The sequence below is a fragment of the Amblyomma americanum genome, chromosome 3 (assembly GCF_052857255.1).
Source record: "Amblyomma americanum isolate KBUSLIRL-KWMA chromosome 3, ASM5285725v1, whole genome shotgun sequence".
In the NCBI taxonomy this organism is placed as follows: Eukaryota; Metazoa; Arthropoda; class Arachnida; order Ixodida; family Ixodidae; genus Amblyomma; species Amblyomma americanum.
In genome coordinates, this window is record NC_135499.1 from 62,605,458 (window position 1) to 62,622,833 (window position 17,376).

A 17,376-nucleotide genomic window follows, 5' to 3' on the forward strand; every position below is an offset into this window, starting at 1 on the left:
TAGCGGGTGTTCATTTTCGCGAACCGTCCTAAACACCCAAGAACTGGCCGTCAATGATAGCGATTATTGCAACGCGATCTGTCGGCGTCTGGCTGGCGTAAGAAACAAATGTCCCACGTCGAAAATCCGACAATAACAAACACGTGCTCGGGCGGCTATAATGGACACATACTAGAGCATAAATTAAACGCAGAGATTCGAGGGAGTAATTTCACTGGAACACTAGCCCAACAAACGCTCGAAACGATCATCGCATTATATGACGCAGATTTTTTGTACCATGCACGGATATCATCGCGCCTGCCAGAGTGATACTGCGACATTGACGACAGAACGGCAAGAAGTTTGCATGTCGGCAACACGCAGATTACAATTTATTTTATTTTTATTTATTTACAAACATTGTTAGCCCTTGCGAGCTGTTACAAGGTGGGAATAGGATAATCAGTCAATACAACACAGTTCCAGCAGTTTTACAAAGGTTTCAAGTGAATATGTTTTGTCAAATACGCGTAGATGAAGGTTATTCCATTCTATACATGTTTTAGGTAGAAACGAATACTTATACATACCCATCAACTCTCGGCATGTACGGCATAACTGCAAAAAGATGGTAAGTACGCGATGACAATCTTCCGAGTGGCCGCAAGTACAAGCTGGAATCAAGATTGAACATTTTGTGAAAAAGCTGATAAAAAAAACTTTAGCCTAGCAATTTTTCAGCGAAGAGCCAATGTTGGTAACCGCGCTCGTAAAAGAAGTTCAGATACGGACTGCGTTCTTTGGTAAGACGAAAATATAAACCCTACTGCAAATCTTTGAACATGTTCAATTTTGTCTACAAGATATTGCTGATTCGGATCCCAAATTATACTTGCGTATTCCAGGGTTGGTCTTACTATTGGTTTATAGGCTTGTAGTTTGACATCCGATGGTGCATCTTTTAGCTTCCGCCTTAGGAATCCAAAGTTTCGTTTAGCTGCTCCACAAATGTTTTGTACGCGATCACTCCATTTTAAGTCATGACTAATCGTGATACCTAAATAATTTAATTTATTAGTATGCTTTAGTGCTCTGTCATTATATATGTACGGGAACGCTAATGGCTTCTTCTTGTTCGGCACAATCATAGAAGTTTACTTTTGATTGGTTTGGTTTTATAGGGGTTTAACGTCCCAAAGCAACTTAGGCTATGAGAGACGCCGTAGTGAAGGGCTCCGGAAATTTCGACCACCTGGGGTTCTTTAACGTGCGCTGACATCGCACAGTACACGGGCCTCTAGAATTTCGCCTTCATCGAAATTCGACCGCCGCGGCCGGGATCGAACCCGCGTCTTTCGGGCCGGCAGCCGAGCGCCATAACCACTCAGCCACCGCGGCGGCCTCAAGTTTACTTTTGATAATTTTCATGTCCCACTTTACACACCAATCATACACAAGCTTCAAAGAGTCATTCAAGAGAAACTGGTCTTGCAGGCATTTTATGCGACAAAATAACACAATATCATCAGCAAACAAGCGCGCTTTGACGAGAGGGTGTACATTTTTTGCAATATCATTAATATATAATAAAAACAATATCGGACCCAGAACGGACCCTTGCGGAACACCAGATGAAATTGGTAAATTCGATGAGCGTTCTTCGTCTATTTATAGAAATTGTTCTCTGTTAATTAAGTAAGCCTGAATCCAATTAATTATTTGTACATCAATACCCATCTGATGCAACTTGTGTAAAAGCTTGCAATGACACACTCTGTCCAATGCTTTGGAGAGATCTATCGCAATGACACCAATTTGCTCTTTTGAGTTTATAGCTGTAGCCAAAGCATGAGTAATTTCAAAGAGTTGTGTTATTGTCGAGAGACGGCTACGGACGCCATCCTGTTTACTATAAAAAGGGTGATTACTTTCAATGTATTCTAAAAAGTATTAGATATTATATGCTGTAACGTTTTGCACACAGAATATGAGGTAGATATAGGACGGTAATTTGAAACATCAAATTTGTCACGAGATTTAAAAACTGGCACAGCTCTTGCTAACAGCCAGTCACCCGGTACAGTGCTGTCACGTAATGATGCTATAAATATTATCTCTAAAAAATAGGAAACCCATTCGCAGTACGCTTCAAAAATTCGTTACCTATGTTATCAGGACCAGGTCACTTCTTGGAATCCAGTTTTAAGAGTTATGAAAGAATACCTTCTCGTGATATGACTATGCAATCAAGCTGCTGGGTGCTTGGCGATTTCTTTGGATGTAAATGCTGTTTAGGAGTAAATACCGACACAAAGGATCTATTAAAGGCTTCAGCGACTAGTTTCGGTTCGTAGCATAACTTACCATTTAATACTAATCCGTTTATCGTTGAGTAGCAACCAGAGAGATACCTCCAAAATTTTTGGGGAGCGATGTGCATATAGTCTGCCAGTGTTGTAGAAAGGAAGAGCATTTTGGCTTCTTTCAATTGTTTTCGTACTTGCGCCCTGAGAGTGGCAATTACATTGCTTTGCTTAGGCTTTTTTTTCCGCGCACGTTGTGGACGGCGTTTTAAATGGATAATATTTCGGGTAATCCAAGGATTCGGTTTTCGTGACCGCATTTTATTCAGCGGTATAAACCGCCTCAAACAATGCCTCACAGTTGAGATGAAGTAATGCAACAGGTTTTCAACGCTATCATTTTGTGGCATCATATCAAAGGAAGCTTCCAAGTAGTCAATAACTGAAGTGTCATCTGCTGCGTGGAAATTGTAAACGTTCACCGTCTTCTGTTTAGAGGCGAAATTCTTGCTAACATTAATGGTAGCAAGTACACTTCTATGGTCGGAAATACTATCTTCAATATCTATCGTACAATAAAAAGCCTCTGCAGACAGAAATAATAAATCCAACAGCGAATGAGAGTTTCCTTGAGTTCGCGTGGGCTTATCAACCATTTGAATAAGACAATATTTCGTCATAATCTCTAACATAATGTCAGCGTGAGACCTATATGTAGGCCGGGGAACTCGTTCTGCCCAATTTACACCTGGTAAATTAAAGTCTCCTAAAAGTATAATTCTGCTTCTATTGTTAGTAACAGCGCTTAAATGTCCATCAATCTTCTGGAGATACTCAACAGGGCTGGCTGGTGGCCTATAAATGGCCCCAATTACTAAATCAAATCGTTTAAAATTAGTTTACACCATACGCTTTCATGATAACTAATAAAGGGCAAAAGTTCAGACTGCAGCGGGTTCTTGATTAACAGTGCCACTCCTCCGCCTCTGTTTGATCTATCAGTGGGGAGCACATTATACTAAGTAAAGAAAACTTCTTCATTCTGAACATAGTCGTGCAGCCACGTCTCAGTCACGACAATTACATGAAGATTGTGCAGCATCGTTAAACATTCGAGGGGCCCTGATTTATTTACGATATTTCCCGCATTGATGTTTAGTATTCTTAGTTGATGTTTTTGCTTCTGTCAGTCATTGGAAGGGGGGGCTTTCGCTTGGGTGGCTAGCAGCTTTACACGGGTATTTGTTCTCAGGTCCCAGACATAGGCAGTGCTATTGGTAAGCAGTTTATCATGCACGAGCTTAACTTTCGCCTCTGCATCCTTAACGGCCTGAGCGGATTCCCAAAGAAGTTTTCTTTTGCGCAAAGTTATCTGTGAATAGTCGTCGCAAACACTTACACTACTACTTTTCAGCTTGCTGCAATTCTTAAATATAGGTACTTTTTCATTGAAATCATACAGCTTCATGATAACGGGCCTGTTTCGGCCAACCTTTCTTTGCCCAAGTCTGTGTATTCTTTCCAGTGATGTCACAGAAACGCCCAGATGCTCCGAAAAAATTTCTTTTATAAGTTTAGTTTCAATATCTGCTTTTGTTTCATTCGCGTCCTCTGACACACCAAATGCAATGATATTATTGCGTCTTGCTCTCTCTTCCATGTCACTTAACTTTTGTTGCTGGAGTTGCGCAGTGCGCTCAAGGTCACAAACAGCACTTTCAAGTGTTAGCAATTTAAAGCACTGGTCTCTAAAGGACTCTAACTTGTTATCAATATCAGCCAGCCGAGCTTCATGCTATACCTTTCAACACGTGCTATACCTTTCTATATCGTTCGGCGCGACCTTCTTTTGTATAAAAATAATCTTTTGAAAAAGAAATGTAGCCGCCAAACCAATCTGCTGGGTTGGGAAAGTTGGTATGACACAGCGATAAGATACAGCGAGAAAGAATGAGAAGGAGAATCAGGTGGACGGGAGGAGCGCGGAGGGCATTTGGGCATTCCCTGTTGTAGTGGAAGAGGATGTGTGAAGTTGCGGTGCATATGTTGCTATGGGGTGAAAAGTGTGTTGGGTGGAAGCAAATGGGTGACGTGAAGGGACGGGAAGGAGTGTGTCTGGAGTTGTCGTCAGCACGTGCTTTGGATGTGAATGAGCAAGTGATGGGCGGCAACTACCTGGAGCGGGAATGGCGGTGGTCGTGTAGAATTGTGGTGTATTCGATAAGTTCGATGAAGGTCTGTGTTGGGGGAATTTCGAGGACACAGACGGGTACAAGAAGCTCAGTTCTGGGGCAAACACACTAGAGCACTCATTTCCGGGGATGCAACCTCGTGGCCAGGAGGAACAATGTCGGAGAGTCCACCGGAGTAGATGTCGGTACGCTGAATGGAAGTCTTACATAACATTGTGGTGTGCTGAGTCTATTAAACTAATTTGTGTGATGGCCAGGCATTACGCCTCAGCGATGCTGGTCGATTGGACATAGACGGCATGTATGATTAGCGATGGATGTCGCTCAACACGGTGGTAGTGATGAGCGGATGAGTGATAATGTCTCAGGCATCCATGTAGGGGATGTTCTGGAGGCAGCGGTACTGTTTACAGAGATCGTGGCCCGGGTTGCGTGGCGCTCTTTCTGGAGTTTCTGGAGTTACAGATCCATTTTCCAAGAGAGAGGTTTGGGTTCCGGGCTGCTTTCGGGGTAGCCGGGGTTTGAGGGGGGGGGGGGGAAGGGAACGGCTCAGTGTTGTGGCAGCCGCTTGAGTGGAGATGATTACCTGTAGGTGTTGTGCGTGGTGTTCGCTGTTGCTTGAAGAGCTTTGATACACGACTGCCTCGACATTCATGTGTGTGCCTAGTTTGGTAAAGCCAGATTGTACCGGTGTAGGAGTGGGAGGCCGGAATAAAAGTGCAGCTTTACCATTTTAGTTTGATGAATTAGGTTTTTGTGAGGAAATGATATGGAAGATGGTCGGTTAGATGGCTGAAAATGAGGGTGTATAAAAGTCTCTGGGAGCCATTTTCTTTACTAACGTGGTAGCAGGTAACAGTGTAGCGGATGATGTATGGGATTTGGTTGACCTAGCTCTGTGTGGGTGGCTCTCGTGTCCTGTTGAATGTGGCGATCCAGAAGCCGAAGTCGGATTACTGCAGCGATGGGAAAGTTGTCGAGGAGAACAATGATGGTTGGGGCGCGTGGGTAGCGCTTAATGACGAATAGTCGGCCTGTGTGCATGTGTGGATGGTGTCCGCAGCGATTTTTATGGTATGGTGAAGGTGCCCGAGGGAGCCATTGGCTCATAGTGTAGTAACATGAATTGGAGTTCTGGTATGTTTTCCAGTATTCGTGCTAGGCGGGGGAAAGCGATGTTAAAGACGAGGGCTGAGAGGAACGAGGTGGATGATAGCGGAAGTGTATCCGCATATTATATTTTCCATGCGTTTGTAGGAGGAGGCCTGGACGTACCGCTATGTGCGCGGTATGCATTTGGTAGTGGCTACAGGTTCGTGGCTGATGTTAGTGGAATGAATTTTGCATATCAAGGGCAAGTAAGTCCTCGGGTGGCATGTCTGCGTAAAGTGTTGTTGAGGGCGGTCTCTCTGAGGTGTGGTAGAGTGTGTGGGGTAGATAGATGTGAGCGGAAGCCGATTGGTCGTTTGTGAAGAAGCCGTTAGATTCTAACAAAGGGTAAAGTCGTCTAAAGATGACGCAGTGCCTCTCACTTTATTTTCAGAGCTGTACTATCAGCAACGAATTAAATTCGAACAAGAGAACTGAACATCTTTGGTTACAGGTGTTAAGACAGACAGAACACAAGGCATATAGACAGGACGGAGCGCCACTCACAACTGATTTATTCGAAGGCAACACGCAGAAATATATAAATCTTATACGCAAGGAATTCTATCATCTTCAAAGTTAATATGATAGCGAACGAGTGATAAAATTGTTCTCATATTTGCTCTATATATTCTATATATTTGTGCATGTTGCCTTCGAATAAATCAGTTGTGAGTGGCGCTCCGTCCCGTCTTTTGCCTTGTGTTCTGTCTGTTTTCGCGCCTGTAACCAAAGATGCACAGTTACCAACTTGCCCAGAAAGACGTTTATTTCATAGAACTGAAGTGCCACCACAAAAGCACCAACATATTAGCTCCTAGAGAAGGAATACAAGTGAGGTTGATCAGCATTTCTAAAGGGCAGTGTTCGCGCCTTCGAACTGAAATTACTCTCCACTAGTATCGAGGTTCTTCCGGCTAAGAGCTTGCCATTTTGCTGCCCGTTGTTCAGTTATCTTGTTCGCGTTTCGTTTGTTGCTGATTGTAGCTGGCTGCTCGATCAACAGCCACAAAAATAGAACTAGCTGTCCTTCTAGTTGGAGCTGTCTCGTTTTCTGCACCGCATGACAGCACAAGGACAGAGCACAGAAGAACACGTAGATAACCAGCACTTGTTTGTCTTAGTGTCTTTGTGTGCTCTGCACTCATGCTGCTACGCGCTGCTGAAAACAGATATAGAGTAGCCTTTTAACAAAAATTCAATATCATTCGAATAACATGCGGGTTAAGGATTCCCTGTTCATGTTCCCCAATAGTGAACTCATACGCTTTTGAATATATACTGTATTTCTATTAATATGAAGGAAGGTAATAATAATTAGGACTAAGGAAATAGTATTTTTTAATTTGTGGTGGTCATAAATGATAACATAACATAATACATATTATTACCTGAGAGGTCAGTATCATCATCATCATCAGTCTTAATAAGCTGACTTCAAGGCAGATACCTGTCCCATATTTCTCTTTTCTTATAAAGTAGAAATATATACTACCATTTTTCGCCGCCCGGATCCAAAGCCACTAAGTCCACATCGCGTCCGGTGCTCCGTCAACTGAGTTACTGAGCCGCTTTCGAATCCTATAGTTTAGGGAGCATTTATATGTGTCATGCAGTCTAACCTGGAGAGTTATAACAGGGATGTCGCAAAGGAGGCGCCCTCACTCATCAAGCTCCACGTGCTCCTCGTGGTATTACAGGGCGTTACGCGCCTGGCACTAGAGTCCAGGGCGTGCTGGATACCATTTCCATGGCTAGGCAACAGGAAACATAAATACACGAAAAAATAGACAATTTTACCACCGCTACAGTAGCGTAGATTTTAAAGTACTGTTGTGGGAATGCCACAGGCGGCATCTGCTTGTCTTTCTTCAGTGTGCAATCAAATATGCTGCATGTAAATCAATAAATAATTTTTTTAAATTCTTGTTCAGCAACAGCACAAATATAAAAAAACGTTCCCTTTTTTGCCTTCATTGTCTCTAGGCTTCCTTTAGATGTATGACGTAACGAGCCCCTCATTTGCCTATTCTTTATGATCTATGACAAGTTGTAAATAAGAATCTGTAGGACAACTCAGTGGCAGGTTTAGCTTTTAGTGAATATGTGCGTGTCTTTAAAATGAAAGCGGCCCAAGTGTGTTCGAACCGTGAGGTGCCTCCTGGCTGATTAGGTGGGGCTGAGGATGTAAACGAAGGCTCAATTCAGTGGAAGATGCAACCGGTCGCGGGTAAAATTTATATATTTACAAATTTTGAGCAGGTGATAACAGACTGGGTTTCGCCATGTGCCTTGTGCTGGCGCCATCTGCGCACGGCACCTCTGACACCAACAGCCAGCTAACATGTGCACCCGATGGCCTTGAAGAGATTTAAGACGCGGAGTCAAGTAGTAACCAGGCGCATATGTTTAGAGTAACCAGGCACAGTCAATGCTCGTAACAATCTCTAACTACTACTCGGCAACCAAGGTTTTTCCTGCCCACGAGTGATTCACGCCGTGCCGCCCCTGAGGCTCGTAAATGAGTTTCGGTGCAAAAATGGAAGGTGAGTACTAACACCCACCGAGAGGAGCCCCATTTGAAGGAGGCAGGAAAAGCAAGGAGGGCGATGCCCAGTGCGCGGAAGCGCTCTATTCCTAGAATTCTTTTCAGTCGAAATGCTTTTTGAGAGGAATTTGTAAATTATCGGGGTAACTGGCTCCAGACAGGAGGAACCGGTGGCCACGGTGAGCCGAAAACTTCTTTGGCGTAGTGCTGAACGACCACATAAGGATTTTTACACTCTGAATGAAAAATGAATAAAACGAAATTGTTGATTTCACCTTTTGCTAAGTATTACAGCCACACTAAAATGGCGGTATCAAAATTTTGTTAGCAGCCATAAAATCAGAAAAATCGCATATCAGTAATTAGCAACAATTTCAAGCATTTGGTTTGTTTTTCGCGAGCTGTGTTCAATATCAAATCGACGGCCTCGAACCACCCGAAGGCGCAGAGGCAGTAAACTATTTTTTGCTTAAAAAATGCCTTCCTTAATGGTGCCTGCAGCATTTGTCAGAAAAGTAGAGACGAGGAATTGTTGGACACTGGTTGGAAGTAACACGTTCTTTTCCATTTTGTTTAAGCAGATTGCTCACAGTCGTTCCCCTTCTTTTTACTAGAAAGAGCTGGCTACTGAGTACATGTTCACATGATAAATTGTGCTCAAGCTCGATGCAGTAACAAATTTATAATGTGCAAACCTTTGTCGCGAAATCGCCGTACCGGGGAATTATATGGTTAGGTGACAATGGAGGCATACTGTGCTGTCATTCTTTGTAGTGCGTAGCCTAGGCAACTTGAAACACCATTCCAAAGACTGGTGCTTCGATCGGTGTCACCATCCCTTCCATTATACTAATATAAAATGTATGCAATCATATTTATGCTGCGCACATTTGCTTGAGCAACTGTAGAAAGCGTGGCAAATGCAAATATGAAGAAACCACATGCCACCAGCGCTGCCCTAGCAGATCACGATACTTATATTTAGGAACCAGTGGAACAAGCCACTCGTGATGCTGGTACCAAAGCCACCCATGTAAAATCAGGTCATTCCAGATAAAACCTGTAAGGTTCTTCAAGTACAGTCAGAACAGAAGTGCATCTACTCCCATATACTTTTTTTTCACCCGCAGCCCAGTTGATTCTCTATGGATACCTGTCGGGCGAATATCTTGCACTCGTTGGTGATGCACAGGGAGTGGGTCTCCACGCCTACGTCGGTCTGGTACACGATGAGGAACACGATGGCCACCAGCACAGATAAACTCGTGACGCCACACACCAAGTAGCCCACCACCTCTTTCCTGACGGTATGCCTCTCCGGCTTGGCAGCGGCAGCGTGCGACGCTGATATCTCCGAAGTCAGCTGCGAGAGTCGTGAAAATGTTTAGCAAGTTTCAACACTGCGTGCATTTTCACTTGCAACACACTCTTTCCCAAAATTAATCGCATGTGCCTCATTGGCTTCTTTATACTACGCCACTGGCCCCTCTGTTTAGGTTTTTTTCAAATTGTCAATGTTGTTAGTAGATATGATTCCTTGTTGCGCCATCTGTAACGTTCATAGCACAAAATTCTAAGAGCTATATGTAGTCCTCAGCGTCATCATCATCATCAGCCTAACTAGGCCCACTGCAGGACAAAGGCCTCTCCCATATCTCTTAAATTAGCCCTGTCCTGAGCCGCCAGCGGCCATATTATCCCCGCATGCTTCCTAATCTCATCTGCCCATCAAACTTTCTGCCCCGTGCTACGCTTGCCTTCGCTTGGAATTGAGTTTGTTGCCATTAACGACCACCGGTTATCGTATCTCCCTTTCTCATTACATGCCACGCCTATCCCATTCCTTCTTAATTTCCGCTAGGACGACAGTACTCTGCACGAACACTTAAACAGTGCGGGCACATGCTCTAATCTAGCGGCCACAGTACGAGACTTTACCTGCTAGGATCCGCAGTACTTCCGCTGTTCGATGCTGGCGCCATTTCAGTCGTGAATCTGAGCATAGTAGTAGGTCAGCAACAAAGAATTCGACATGCTGTTGACTTTTTGCAGATCTGAGTACAAGTGCTGACCAACCACATGGAACATAGGGCACAATAACCGCAGCGCGAGTCATCAGGTCTATCGCACGTTTTGTTTCGATGCCCTGCACTGCGTCTAGAACCAGTATTGAAAGCTTGCCTTTCAAAGAGATTTCAATATTTTGGTTGCGCAGGTGCGAGCAGCAAGAGAGATTACCACAAGTGACGTGACTTTAAAACGGCAGATGACTTTGAGTTAGAAAACCGATATTCTTGCGCTTATAAAGGTTTCCAGCCTGGACGGATATGTCGGATTTCGAAGGATTCGCACAAAGAGGTTTTAAGCATGCAGTTAAAAGGCTGAAAGGAAGGCAACGGCGTATACATATGTACTTAGCTTATGCGCGGCAGGATTAACACCAAAACGTTGGCAGGCGTCTGGCCTTGTCTCCTTGCTACAAAGGCGTCTGGTCGTGCTGTGGAGACAACTGGTAATGCAAGAGTCAAGGTTCGTTTCTTCTTCTGGCTCCACAACAGGTGCCCCACCGTCTGAGAGGGTATCACAGACGAGATCTGGCAACACTTGAGTGAAGGAAGGAAACTGAAACCTTATACAGCAATTAACATATTTACAACTGAATAAACGGCAAGCATGACTACATGGAACTGGCTAAGGGAAAATCTTCCCTACTTGGCATCGCCGAATATGCAAGGGGTCTAAACTTAGCTCAAAACCCTTTTTCCAGGCTCCGGGGCCTTTTTTTTAAGACCTAGAAGCCTGACCCATCCCTTGCATCCACCAATCACAACAAACTAACACAATAATGGTTCACAAACTGCATGGCACGCCTTCCAGTTTCGGCAATGTTCTAAACCCTCTCCCTAAAACACACAGCACGAAAATATCATCAAAATTGCTATAAAAAGTGGAATTTTGCCAATGGAACCTGGAAATGATTGGCCCACCAGGCTGCCGTGCCACGCCCCATACTTCCACACTATTACTCAAGCTCTCTCCCGCAGAAGAAGAAAAGCAAAAACATGCACACAACCGTGCCCGCGCGTGCAATCGGTTTCGTCGAAGCTCGTCAAACCTGCGCCGTTCCGCAATTAGAGCTGTCATCGGACTTGGCGGGGTGCTTCCGATGCGTGCGACTGTCCGCTCGGTCCCGACTTTCCCAGGGGATTAGCGTTCTCTTGTGCATACGCGGCTCAGGTTCAGCACCGATACTCGCTCGTTGGGGTTGTTTCAATTCTGGCCGCCGCGGTCCATCCGTCATTCCATTTGCTCCCCTCCTTGACATTTTCAAGTTCTTCCCACGAGATGCCCTTCGCAAGGTCGCGTCACGTCCGGTGTCTGTCAAGACGAGGGGGCTTCCAGCGTGAAACAGTGCGAGGACAAAAGCGCGCGGCCGTCGCTGTCAGGGAAGTTTGACTCCAAGACGGGCGCTCCTTTTCAGCGCGCTCTGCCTCCGCCCGTCACCGAAGGGGGGGGGGGGGGGGGGGGGTTCAAACGGGGGAGCTGCCGTGGGGAGGCGCCGAGACCGGGAAACTGGTCCCAATGACCACGCGGATCATCCGATCCCTTACAGTAAGTGGAAAAGAAGTGCGAAAAACAGTGCACAACGCCGTGCGTTCAGATGGCCACTGCAGACAGTATCGGTTGCCAAGCCCGAAACCTTGTGGCAGTGACCTGCTGAAGAAATTTGGTGACAGGAGCGAGAAATTTTCCGGTGGTTACGAGGGCAGTCACGTTGTCAGCTGACTCATCATTACATCAATCCGTGTGTACGATTTTGTGAAGCCCTAACTCTAGGAACCCTAAAGTAACAAACCCAGATCCGCCGGGAACCATATCTCCTTCCACTTGTCTTCTCCCTTCCCCGGACCTAAATCTGCCTTCGTTTTCTTCCTTTGCGAAGAAGTCGCACCTCAGCTATAGAAAACTATAGTGATACCATCAACAGGTTTCTGAGTTGAGCAAGCGACGGAGGGGGTTAACGTTGTTTGTAGTATTGAGCAATCCCGGCAGATGCCGCCGCTCGTCCACCGTAATCGCCTACTTTTCCCATGTACCAGCTGAGCTGCGTCGCCACTAGAGGCAGAGAGCAGAGAGCCCGGGTGCAGGACTCAGGTGCGCTCACGACGCGCGAAATGCACTGAGGTTTGGAAACGTTTAAGCGTCAGAAAAACATCTATGCCACCTGTGGAATCCGAACTCACTACCTCCGAACTTCGCGTTTGGTGCTCTACCAACTGGGCTACCGAGAAGGCTGTCCAACCTGCTGCGCTCTAGGGTATTTATGTTTTTGCGTGTCAGCGAACAAGCGTTTGCGGGTCGGTAGGCTGGAAACGCTGATTGGTAAAAAAATTGTGACGTCACGCTTGTAACGTCATGCTCACGTGATTTTTAATGACGTCATGTCCGGTTGGGGACAGACACATTTTCCTTAGGTTTTTCTCGGAATTCCCCACGTTTCTTCAACGCGCGCCGAATAAAAAAAAAAAGCGCATCTTGCACGTGTGCACGTGTCTCTAGTTAAGCTAACTGCGCCGCTGATTCCGCATTGACTATTCCTGCCGAAGAGGCTCCAGGGAAGTCTGCACTGTGTGCGTTTGATTCTGTTTATTTGTTTACTCGTTTTGGCCAGCGGCACGCGAGTACATGCATCTATAATTCTTATCTGTTCCGCGAATCTGCCACCGTCTGTTTCTGTACTAGCCGCCGCTCTGCCTTGAGGGCGCCTATTCTCCCCTCCTGCTCCTCGTTTTCCTTTCTTTTTTATTTCTCTTTTTTCTACCCGCTCCGCGCGGCTGCTCGGTGGACAGGTGGCGACAGCGCGTGTTTCTTTTCCTCTTTATTTCCCTTTCACCTTTGAAAAACGCTCTCCTTCGAGCAAACAAACAGAACACACAAGAGACAAACAGCGAGCGACCAGACTCCTCTTCGACTGAGGGAAAAGAGTAGGATGGTCAAAGGAACAGACGAAAAAAAAAAGGGGGGGGGGGAGGGAATAGAAAGCAGAGGTTAGAGACCGCGGGGGCGGAGAGGGGTGAATTGTCCGCAAGGAAAATAGGGGGGGGGGGGGGGGGCGCCAAAAAATATTATGGGGGGAAGCTTCCTTCGGCGGAAGCGAGAGGGTCGAACACGAGGAAAGAAAATATCATAAAAAAGAAAACAGCAAGAAAAGAACAAAGGAACTGAAAACAACACTGAGCGCATATGCCTCAGAGCGCGATGCGCTCCCGCGGGTGCGGCTGTTAACAGTTAAAATGTAACTTACGGCGGCGTTGCGGCCGGCCAAACGCACCGCAGAAACCTGATCCCGCAGCCGGGCGCCGCAAAGCGCTAATTTCTCCGCGCTGCCTCGCGTCAGAAGGGCGCCTCCGCCCTGCGTTTCCGTCGCGGAGACAAAAAGAGGGCTCCTTCCTAGAAACTGAGAGAGAGAGGAGTAACAGAAAGAAAATGGAGAGCGAAGGCGCGAAATCGCCCAAGTGTCCGTTATTGTAATGGGTTACTGTCCTATATGGAGCATCGCGCTCTACTATCTGCAAAATAGGAAAAAAGAAATAAAGGAAAATAAAATATACAAAAATATAAAAAGTTGAGGGGGGAATAGGCAATATGCTTTGCTCTCAGAACTGTTTTCTCTGGTCATGAGCAAGAAGGAATGGCAGGGGGAGGAGAAGGGCGGCATGTGGAAGCAAGCACGCAAATTGGCATGACCTCAGGCGATGCAGTCGGGGTGCTGTGAATTTCAGTAGGGCTAGGACTATGATCTCTGAAGTGTGGAGAGAGTACCAGGGTTTTCATTTATACCGGCCTGCACAGTATTAAACTTATATATAAAGTATGATTCTCGTTGCTCACGCTCACGGGTATTTTGAAAGCCGCTCTGTAGCAGCGTAACTTTTAGTTTGTGAAACTCGTGACCTTCCTGGGAAAGATGTTTCGACAGGGGGAGGAGAGGAAGAGATCTGGTGTTCGCGCGGTGGTTGTTGAATCTAATTCGGAAGGAACTCTCGGTTCGGCCAATGTATTGCATCTGACAATCGCCGCACTCGAGCATACCACGTTACTACTGTTACAATTCAAGTTTTCACGGATGAAGTGCTTGAAGTTAGAGTGTGTGCTTTGAGCTAGTGTTGTTGTCCGCATATGCTGGCAAACTTGACATTGATTCTTCCTGCAAGGTTGGCAACCAACAGGCTTTACTTTATAGACAGTAGAGTGAACTACATAATCATGTATGTTTTTTTTGGTACCTGTAGGTAACGTGTGGAACTGTTGGAAAAATTTTTGACAGTCTATCGTTTTGTTCGATTATGTTGATTGACATAAGGTGGGTTTCTTGCGAAGGTTAAGATGAGATTAGCGCGGTGTCATTTGCGGTTGCTGATGGGGTATCCCCAAACATTTCGTTACGTCTTTTTGCTTCCGCTTTCCTAAAGGCATCATCAAAAATAGAGGCCGCGGATAGCATTGGTCCCTCAGAACCTCCCGCATACGGTTAGAATTTTCTTTGAAGTCTTCTGGTTGTGAGCAGATCCGTTTGAATCTGATGGCTTGGGAATATGGAATTGAACTTTTGCAGTGGCGTGGGTGGCAGCTCTTGTAATGAAGGTACTGTTGCCTATCCGTGGGCTTTCTATAGACAGTGGTGATTAAGCTACCCTTCTCCACTCGAACTGAGACGTCCAAGAGCTTAATTTGACTGGTGGAGTAATTGTGTGTGAAACAGAGGTTTGGATGTATGTCGTTAAATGCTGAAATAAACTGGATGAATTAGTCCTCGGTTTTCTTCCATACCATGAATATGTCGTCTGGGAAGCGTTTGTAAAAAGCCGGTTTTGTTGGGTATGAGCGGATGAACTCCGATTCAATGCTATGCATATATATGTTGGCACAGTTTGACGCCATTTTCGTTCCCATAGTGTTACCACTCGTTTTGTAGGTAAAAGGAGTTGTAGAACTTTCGAAAGAGTTGAGTTTGAGGACCAGATTAGTAAGTGCAGCGATGGTACTTTGTCTAGGAGCATCAGCGCTTGTGTGTTTTCCATAGGATGCGACCAGAGCTCGGATGCCATCATCATGCGGTATGTTCGTGTACAGAGACACTACATCAAGGGTAACTAATATATATATATATATATATATATATATATATATATATATATATATATATATATATATATATATATATATATATATATGTGTGTGTGTGTGTGTGTGTGTGTGTGTGTGTGTGTGTGTGTGTGTGTGTGTGTGTGTGTGTGTGTGTGTGTGTGTGTGTGTGTGTGTGTGTGTGTGTGTGTGTGTGTGTGTGTGTGTGTGTGTGTGTGTGTGTGTGTGTGTGTGTGTGTGTGTGTGTGTGTGTGTGTGTGTGTGTGTGTGTGTTAGACAGATTTATTTTGATTCGACGTTTCGGACAGAGCCTCTCCTTTCTCAAGACAGAAGTTACAGCGATCTTCCTCCCCTTCTTAAGGAGTTGGAATTGGCACACATGTCCGCCACATGAACAGAGCAACAAACAATCAGATGCTGAAAAGAAGATGGGCACAAAAGAGGAATACTAGAAAAGGAAGAAAGAGAAATAAAGAGAGAGAGAAAAACGCGCTGTCGCCCCCTGTTCCCCGAGCAGTCACGGGGAGCGGCAGGAATTGTCGAAGTCGCAATTCTTCGCAAGTTCAATATAAACCTCTGACAGGCTCACCAGGGTTCTGTAAACATATCTTGAACCGCGGTGGCGTTCTGTCTTGGCTGAGAACAGACGGTCGCAAGTGCTGAGCGCGGTTTGAAACGCATCTTCGCCTTTCGTCACTTCACTTAATTGAGGCCTCCTTCGTTTTAAAATTGCGCTCGTGGTGGAAGGCGTTCCGGAACGGCGCTGACCTTCGACGCCGCGCGAATGCAGAAGCATAGCTTTGCGCCGGGATGTACCAAACTCAGGCGCCAGACGCCTCTAAGTAAGTAGACAACAGTGCCTTTCACTGGTTCCATAGTATTGGTGGCTGGCCCGGAGTTCCCAGGAATGTACGAGGGAGAGTAAGATCCCGTGAAACTCATAGTAAAGGTTTACCTCGTCGGCACATTGTTGTATTGTAGATGCAAGATCGAACGACACACCAGAGCGAACGATGCCATGCTGACGCCAAGTTTCCGCCAACCCCCCCCCCCCCCCCCCCCCCCCTCTCTACTTTTCCTGCGTCACGTGTACGTGGTGTCAAACAATATGCATGTGACTGAAACTGAAACTCTGAAGAAGAGAAACTGAAAGTAAGAGAACTGAAACTGAAAATAAGAGAAGAGAAACTGAAACTGCCGCACAGTTCATTACCTGATCGACACAACGGTATCACGTATTACTTAACGTCTTCATAAAGCCGCTGTTTGTTCTTCTATAGGATTAGCAGCATTAGTATATGTTTGCTATTATTGACACCCAGGTAATGAACATGATTTACCAACTTAAGTAGTGTTGGTTCTGGTGTAAAACACGAATAATCTATAGGCGTTCCTTTGTGTATACGTCAGAAATCAAATTGTGAAGCAAGCCTTGAAACTGCCTGTGCATTTCTCATAAAAAAAACGAAAAAATAATCGTGTTTTCATAGCATGCGTGTCATCTATATCAGATCTGATTGTAATCTTGAGCTATAACTTGAAATGACCCGTACTAGCTGCCATCAAAAATCACTTTTTTAATTGTTCAACAAACCTCATAACTCATTTCTTTCACGAAAGGAATGAAATGCTTCACTGATGTCTCATTGCTTTGGTAGTCATGGTTCATTATGCAATGTAAAATCTGATTTAGGAATATTTTTGTTACTTGTTGCACGGTCTGTTCCTGAAATTCAGCACATCCACCAGTGTTGCGTTCTCACGTGGTTTTCTTTTTTGTTAATTGAGTACAGATGAATCGCCACCGGATTCTTGGCCGATCGCCCAGTGTGGGTATGTGCCATCTTTTGATAGGCTAACAATATCAACAACATTCGTCTTTCACTTTCAATCATATATGTGCTGCACTATGCTTTTTCTTCTACTTTATATTGATTCCATCCATAATGATGTCAGAGTTTAAAGACAAATCCTCAATGCTTGCAGATATTTGCTATGTGCCCAATTTTTGTTATTGCGACAATGTTGGCACAATATGTAATGAAGAAGTTAATAT

The 17,376-nt window shown here is 45.2% G+C and overlaps 1 protein-coding gene across 1 annotated transcript in view; it reads right to left on the reverse strand.

The window, feature by feature from the left end:
• Positions 1–9,294: 9,294 nt before the first annotated feature.
• Positions 9,295–17,376, reverse strand: part of LOC144123776 (uncharacterized) — a 71,004-nt gene continuing 62,922 nt past the window's right edge. The window contains exon 3 of the mRNA XM_077656531.1: positions 9,295–9,537. Within this exon, the coding sequence (XP_077512657.1) occupies positions 9,295–9,537 (243 nt within the window). The remainder of the gene's footprint in view (positions 9,538–17,376) is intronic.